Raw genomic sequence first — 7,729 nt, 5'->3', positions numbered from 1 at the left:
GTTCTCACTGTCTTCATCTTCCATTACCATCATGGTATGTTCTCACTGTCTTCATCTTCCATTACCATCATGGTATGTTCTCACTGTCTTCATCTCCCTACTGTGACTAATACTTCTTTTTTATTATGCTAGCTCTCCCTAATAGCTGCTACTAATTGGTTCTTTAACTAGCACAGTAGCTCAAAATAGTGGCAAACTTTGTATGTTGTTTTCTTATTATTATATATTTCTAGCTCTCCCTAATAACTGCTGCAATTTGAAACTCTCTAGCTAAAATAGCAACACAAAGATGTGCCATTAGCCACTGCCCTCCATCTTCCATGGAGCAATGCAATGACATCCGCCCCTTGTAGAAGACAAAGAAGGGTTTGCCAATCAGCCGCATAGGCACACCCTCCTCTGTCTCCAGCGTTTGGCTGATTTTTGCTGTAAACATGAAAAGTCGGAGACTCATATCAGGACACAGATTGGTGACATTCTGTATTCTGATCCAAGCACAGAAAACAAGACATCTAGGTTGGAACTTACTCTGATCAAATTTCACCAAACACCTCTACTTACTTCAGCTAGGAGTCATGACTGTCATTAGTAGATCAATTATTATTATTATACAGCATTTATATAGCACCATCATATTACGCAGATCTGTACAAAGTCCATAGCCGTGTCACTAATTGTCCCTCAAAGGAGCTCACAATCTAATGTCCCTACCATAGTCATATGTAATTAATGTAGGGTAAGGTCAATTTTTTTTTTTTTTTTTAGGGGGAAGCCAATTAACCTCACTGCATGTTTTTGGGATGTGGGAGGAAACCAGAGTACCCGGAGAAAACCCACCCAGAGACGGGGAGAACCTGCAAACTCCATGCAGATAATGTCCTGGCTGGGAATCGAACCTGGGACCTAGCGCTGCAAAGGCCGGAGTGCTAACCCCTGAGCCACCGTGGTGCCCGATCAATGAATAATTCTTCTGGTTTCCTATAAATACTCTTTAACTATGAGATGAATGCTGCTGTCTCCAATCACCTACTCCCCCTTGCATGCTACAATGAAAAAACCAGCTCCATAATCAGCGAGATGACTTACATTACGTCTCTTTTGAACTGCACAGTAATCAATGACCAAACCCAGCTTACACAGAGCGTTTTTCACAAAGTCCTCATTGAGCTTCAAGCGATGGACCTTTTCCTCTCCAACAATCATGTAGGTTGCATCTAAGACTCCCAAAAGTACCAGTTTGCCTCCAGGTTTTAGTAGCTTTAGGATCTTCTCCAGATTCTTCATGAATTCATCTTCATTTTTACTGATGGATTCCAATATTGATGCACTAATAATGCAGTCAGCAAGTGGTAGATCCACCGGGGCAGTTATGTTTTCCTGAATAAAATCACATTTCAAAATCTGCTTAATAGATGATCTAAGCTGCATTTCTTTTTCATGTAGCTGGTCTCTAAACAAAAAGAAAACAAACAAAAAAGACATAAAATGAGCATTACAAGGAAACTTTCTAACATTCTAAAAGTGAAAAATTTTCTTTTGAATTATGATGAGGGAATCTCACAAAATAGAGTTTTACAGAAATTTTAACACCTTACTTGTGCTAATTGCCAGCACTCATTGCCTGTGTGAGATGGTCGGTAAATAATGCTTTATACTAGGCACGAATATTCTGCTTCCGTATTCCAAAGTATTCTGCAGTCAGATTGGAGGCAATCAGCTAATGCTCAGCCATAACTGACAATAATCCCAAGCTCACTAACAAATCTATAGTTGAATGACTGAAAAAGAAAGAATCAAGGTGCATCAACGTCCAGACTTTGGCCCTGATTTATCAAGCAAAATTAGAAGTTCGCTCGTGCACGTTCTCGTTATCCCACATGGGACCCCTCTAAGCTATTTATCAATGTATTTTCAGCCACCGAGAATACTCTGGCGTATCCTCCCAACATTTATGAACTGAAATGATCTGGCGCTTTGATGCGTAATAAATGTCATTCTTTCCCTAACAAATCATTCTTTCAATGACACACATCTTCCAGTAAGCCCTGAATAAAAATGTATGATGTGTTCAAATGTTCAAATTCAAACATATATATTAGCTTAGAAATGAGAACATTTAAATGACCTAATATTTACATGTTCTGAAAGAGTTAACCGATTTCAGCTGTTTACATAGCCGAATGCATAATTGCTCATGATGCCTGACCCGAGGATCCGCCTGGTGATAAATCCCTGAGTATTCTGTCAGGGGAGACGTAGCTTTTGCCAGTGGACTAGATCATTCACCGATGTTCTTGTTCACAATACATATATGTATATATATATCTTTTCATATTTCTATATTGTGCTTATTTGTGTGTGTGTATTTATATATACTATACATTTAAATTTATTTTTTATTAGATAGCTGTTCACTGATGTACACAGTCAAATCTAAAGGATCATAGTAATAATTGATTATGGAATTATGAGAAAACAAACAGTCAAACTTCACAGACTGCACATATATAAGGGTGTTGTCTGTTTTTTCATTTGTCTTTTTTGTCAAGGAGGAGGAGGCTCCTGTTTGGTGTGTTTTGCTAATCTATGTTGCTACATTTCATACTTTGCTTACCATTTAACACAATAGCTGCTTTTTGTTTTTTTAACTTTGAATGTTTCAATGTGCATTTGTCCAAATGACGTATTGGTTTTGTAATTATTTTTGAATGCAATATTTTTGGGCCATTTTTGAAACATGTGGGTTTACATGTTTGGTGTTTGTGTTTTTTGTTGTTTTTTTATTTTGTAAGGTAAATTTAGTGGTGTCTGTGTGGTCTCCATATTTTAATCTGACCTTTTTGAAAGAGTGGTTATCTTGAATAAAGTTAAAAATTTTTTAGCTGTGTTTTTTTTTCTTTATGTGATCTCCTTATACAATCTCCCAGGACCTTTAACCTTGGGTGATCCAACAGATCTATAATTTAACGAGTAAATTGTGATTGTTTTTGAGCCTTTCCTTTCTATTAATTGTTGAAAGGCCAAAACAGCACAGTTGTCTTATTAAAACTCAGGTGCTGTGTTGTGCATTAATGCGAACCTGCTATGTGTGCATGAACTGTGTTCCCCAGCAGTTTAAAACCGATGGCCACTTTTGCAGAGAAGGCACATCATCATTCGGGTAAATTTTTTTTTTTTGTGTGTGTATATTGTTTGTTTGCTTGTGTGTGTATATTGTTTGTTTTGCTTCATGTGCATTTATGTATATACAGACATGCATATATGTATGTATGCATTTATATGTGTGTATATATACATATAACAAAGAAATTATAGGAAGAAATAGGTAAAGAGAGTTTTTTTAGCCATATTGCTTAACAAATATGTACTGATTCCTATTTTTCTTCCTATCATTTCTGTAGTTTAAGACTTTAAAGGAAAGCGCCTTTTCTTCCTCCTAATTTTTTCACTGTACTTATATATACATGCACATAAATAGATTTGGCCAAGCATTGCTTATACAGACTGAAAAGCATGAAAAATACAATCCAGCACCATCTAGTTGCCAACAAAACATAATTTAACATGCTGCCTAACCTAATAAATGAATTTTTTCCTGTAACTGGAAGATAGTATCCCTTTGCTGGGAACCTCGGGCAAGCCTCTGGAATGTCACATCACAGACTACTGTACATTCACTAATGATATTGCTTCTGGTTAGAAGGAGAAGATGTGTGCTTGTATACAACAGGGCAAAGATCAGACAGCACAATGAGAACAACCTTATAACACTACTACAAATGAACATAGGAGTTGTGTAGAACAGTGGCAGCAAATCAACATGAGTGAAGTATATTAAAGGAAACCAGAGCTTATTCAGCAAATGTCAGACTATTAAAAAAACATAAAAACCATGAAAATTTATTCATAAAAGGAATAAATATATATAATAAATTCAAATACCAATATATGACGATATGACTTTGAGAATGGGACAAAAGCAGCAAGGGGGTAAAGTACCAGTTGGGAGAAACCATGCATATATTTAAAATAAATATTATTGGACAAATGACAAAACCCTAATTAACAATGACTACATATACATTGTAAGGAAACAGGTTGAAGAACTGCTAACCAATAGAGACCATCATTTTAAAATTAGCACAAAAAAATGCAGCAACAGATGAAGCTAACAAAAATGAAGATTACAAAAAGTCACATCAATGCAAATATATAAGCGAACTTACTTGATTAATGCCCCCCCCCCCCACACACACACACACACATACACACACACAAACCAATTTAGTTAAAATAGTAAAAATAAGTTCACAATGCTTTTTAAATTTTTATCAACATTCATACTATTGTGTAATGAGATGACATGTTATAAAGTGCTAATTAGTATATATACAACTTGATATGAATCAGTTTTGCAACCGGTCCAAAAAAAAAAAGTATTAAAACAACTATTGTAGCCAATCTAACTATAAATTAACTAATTTTTCAAATTAGTATAATATAACATAAAAGTTCAGCACTTACTAAAAAAAAAAAAAAAAAAAAAAAGTTTCAAATTGGCCTGTAATGGACTGTAGGTGCACGGAGAACAGGGAACAAGTGTGCCGTAATTGATTGCTACGACATCACCATACAGAACTTAACAGATCCACCCCAATCACGCTTCAAACCTTTATAAACTGAAGTAATGTTGTAAAGAAGAGTGGGCCAAAAATTTCCTACACAACCAATGTGTGAAATGTATAAAACATAAAAAAATGATAAACAAAAAAAAGTTATTGCTGCTGTAGGGGATTCTACAAGCTAATGAATCGTGGTGGGATGTTTTCCACCCATGGCATGTCAGTTTTGCCAAATGATATTTAAAAGGAAGGTGAGTAAAGCCAAAAATAAAGAGCCGTTATACGATAAATTACCTTTTTCCTTCTAACTCAACAGCGGCAGCTGAAGCATGTGTCCAGTCAAATGCTCCGGTGCGGTCATGCAGCCATCTGGTCAGTTCCATGATACATTTCTCGTTGAATTTTAATACAACAATTTCAGTAAAACAATTTGAGGCAGAAAACAGCTGGTGGATTGGAGACCCAAGGCTGATGTCTATCAAAAAAGCACCTGCCAATCGACCTGTAGAGAAATGACAGATTTGGGGATTTTATTGCAAGAAGAAATTTACCTTTTTTCATCAAAATTATTTAATTTTGCTTTTTTTACACTACTTGGGTAAAGTAGCCTAATGTGTGATGTAGGCTGGTTGCACTGACCTATTGGAAGACAGATTTATGGTTCTGCTTAATCCTGGACTAATCCTGGATACAGGGAATGGTGTGATTGTTACAATCTCCTTTGACACTACACATGCCCAAAAATTAGCTTCATTCAACCAATATACATTTTGAGGATCATTTATTGCTTAACAAAAAGCCCAAACTATGTTTCTAAGGTGTAAAAAAATGTATTATGATCTTGATTTTTGTCCTTTAATTACACATTATGCTATGCAGATCAGTGATATACAACCCATTGTAATTGTACATTGTGTCTAGTTATATCCTGAAACCTGAGCATTTAAGGATCACTTGTCACAATGTATTCTGGTGAATTTTAAAAGGCTGCATCTATAGTAACTTATAACCACATAGACTTTTACCTTACCCCACCCCTTCCCTTTTTTGTTTGGATTTTTTACACTTGTTACTGAAAGCAAAGTAGTCCTCTTGTCCTTGTCCCATGCTTTACCATTGCTGGTTTGCCTGAACAGTAAAAATAGGTGTTCCATGGGAGTAGAACTCCAAAGCAGGAAATATCACCATAGAACCTCTTATATTGTATATCACTGGACCCTGAAAAGGTAATTATTGGTTTAAAAGTACATAAAATGCTTTTTTGTAGTGATGTTGATTAAACCCTTTCCTAGGAATGAGTAAAAGATGATGTATGCCTCTTCCAGAGTACAAGACGGCTAAGGAAGACAAAAAAGTATGTATCGCTCCTCCTTCTTGGGCAAAACCAAACCCCATTTTGAGGAACAGGTCCTTTCCCCACCAGAGTTTTATAAGGCATGCATATGTATTATTGGAATCTGAAAGTCTCTTTTAAAAAGGGGTCCCCAGATATCGGCCAACTCACCCTGGAGAACAGACTTTACCTGAGTCCAGAAAGAGTCCAATCAACAACACATAAAAAAAAAAATTTAATGACATTTTTGTAATTATTAATAATTTTTTAGGGTCCAGAAATGTCTCTCATGATGATCCACCCAGCACCAGCTGTCTTATCAGCAGGCATCTCTCTCCAATACCCAATACTGCAATGCTCAGATCCCTTTGCCTCGACTCTAACTTTCAGACTCAGCAGCAGCAGCAGAACCTGGAAGATTCGGACTAACTGCAGCCTTTTGGACATAGCCAACTACTTCCATCGATAATATCATCCTGAGAGCAAGCAGTTAAAAAATAAAAGAGGACTGATGGTATAAATAAAGAAATAGATTCTGGTCAAGGTTGTCCAAGGTTCTTATAATTGGCTGAAAAAAACAATCTAAATTTTCACTAAAAATAAACATTTTAAACTATTTTCTTGAAAAATTTAATTCTGATCCAGAACTTTGACTCATAATATTTGACCATTCCAACCAGAATTGATTGGACGACTCTTTTTTATTATAATTTATTATTTATAAAATAATAATTTGTATTTTGTTTTTTATTTTATTATAAGACCCTTTTTTATTATATGGTATTTAAAAAAAAAAAAAGGATTGGTACATATCACACAGGGTAGTGCAGAGCTACCGGTTGCCTTTTTTGATAATACATTTTGACATTGGTCAGAATTTAACAATATGATTTGTCCACCCTAGGAATGTAATGGGATTTGCTGCTAAATTCTCATGTAAAGTAAGATCATTTCCCAGCTGTAAGGTACTTCAAACTTAATATAAATTTCCTATGATAGTGTCCATTCCCAGTGCCCTTTTTTGACAATAGTATGCTTAACAACCAAAAATTAATATTAGGAAGTGTTCACAATAAACTTTAATGAGGGTTTGCTCGTGAGGTCAGTTTTTGAATACTTTAATCAGGATTTCTCAAATCCCCTGCAAGCTGAACACAAAAAAAAATATTAAATAACATTTAATGGAGGGAAGAATGGAGGGAAGAATAGATTATTTCAGTTACAATTCTAGTTGATTCTTTAGTCATATTTCAGTGACATCTACTGACATATACTGTACATACCACTGCTTAACAGGTAGTGAAGATGTGCCATTGGAAACTTCAAAGAATCATCTCCAAAGATCATGTCCATCTTGCTAGAGAAATATAAATTCAAATGATCTCTGGAGTCTATTCCATGCATGTGATACAATTTATGTGTTGCAGAATCCATCGTCCTGTCGATGCTGAACAGTGCTCAGTTCAACTCTTTGCTTTCCTTTTTTCAATAAATGTTACAAATATTAAAGTTCATTTTATATCCATGTGGAATAAAGTTGTTATGTTTACTAATGTGTAATTAAAAAAAAAAATACATAACAATTATATTACAAAGTAGTCATGGGGATACAGCTGACTGGCTTATGATTGCTTTATAATGTGCCTAGGGTAAATAGTGAAGTAATAAATTAATTTATCTCAACTTCAATTACTTTGCCACAATCAAAGGAAAAAAGAAATGATGATAGATAGATAGATAGATAGATAGATAGATAGATAGATAGATGATAGAT

General features: G+C 35.1%; 1 protein-coding gene across 1 annotated transcript; it reads right to left on the bottom strand.

Annotated features, from left to right (window-relative positions):
• Nucleotides 1–1,026: 1,026 nt before the first annotated feature.
• On the bottom strand, nt 1,027–7,389 carry LOC140340518 (nicotinamide N-methyltransferase-like). The gene is made up of 3 exons (XM_072425779.1): nt 7,239–7,389; nt 4,917–5,124; nt 1,027–1,450 (listed from the first exon to the last, which is right to left on the bottom strand). Exons 1-3 carry the CDS (start codon nt 7,387–7,389, stop codon nt 1,027–1,029), a joined length of 783 nt encoding a protein of 260 aa, XP_072281880.1.
• Nucleotides 7,390–7,729: the final 340 nt, after the last annotated feature.

This window comes from Pyxicephalus adspersus, chromosome 11 (genome assembly GCF_032062135.1).
Source record: "Pyxicephalus adspersus chromosome 11, UCB_Pads_2.0, whole genome shotgun sequence".
Classification (NCBI taxonomy): domain Eukaryota; kingdom Metazoa; phylum Chordata; class Amphibia; order Anura; family Pyxicephalidae; genus Pyxicephalus; species Pyxicephalus adspersus.
Note: the sequence above shows the minus strand (reverse complement) of the source record. Positions and strands in the feature narration are given on the sequence as shown.

Bases quoted from the DNA above. Each gene is read 5' to 3' on its own strand.
- LOC140340518 (XM_072425779.1), bottom strand. From the start codon at position 7,389: ATGGATTCTGCAACACATAAATTGTATCACATGCATGGAATAGACTCC. The intron at 5,125-7,238 runs GTATGTACAGTA...ATTTCTCTACAG, and splicing joins TCACTACCTGTTAAGCAGTG to GTCGATTGGCAGGTGCTTTT. The intron at 1,451-4,916 runs GTAATTTATCGT...CTTTTTGTTTAG, and splicing joins GTTGAGTTAGAAGGAAAAAG to AGACCAGCTACATGAAAAAG.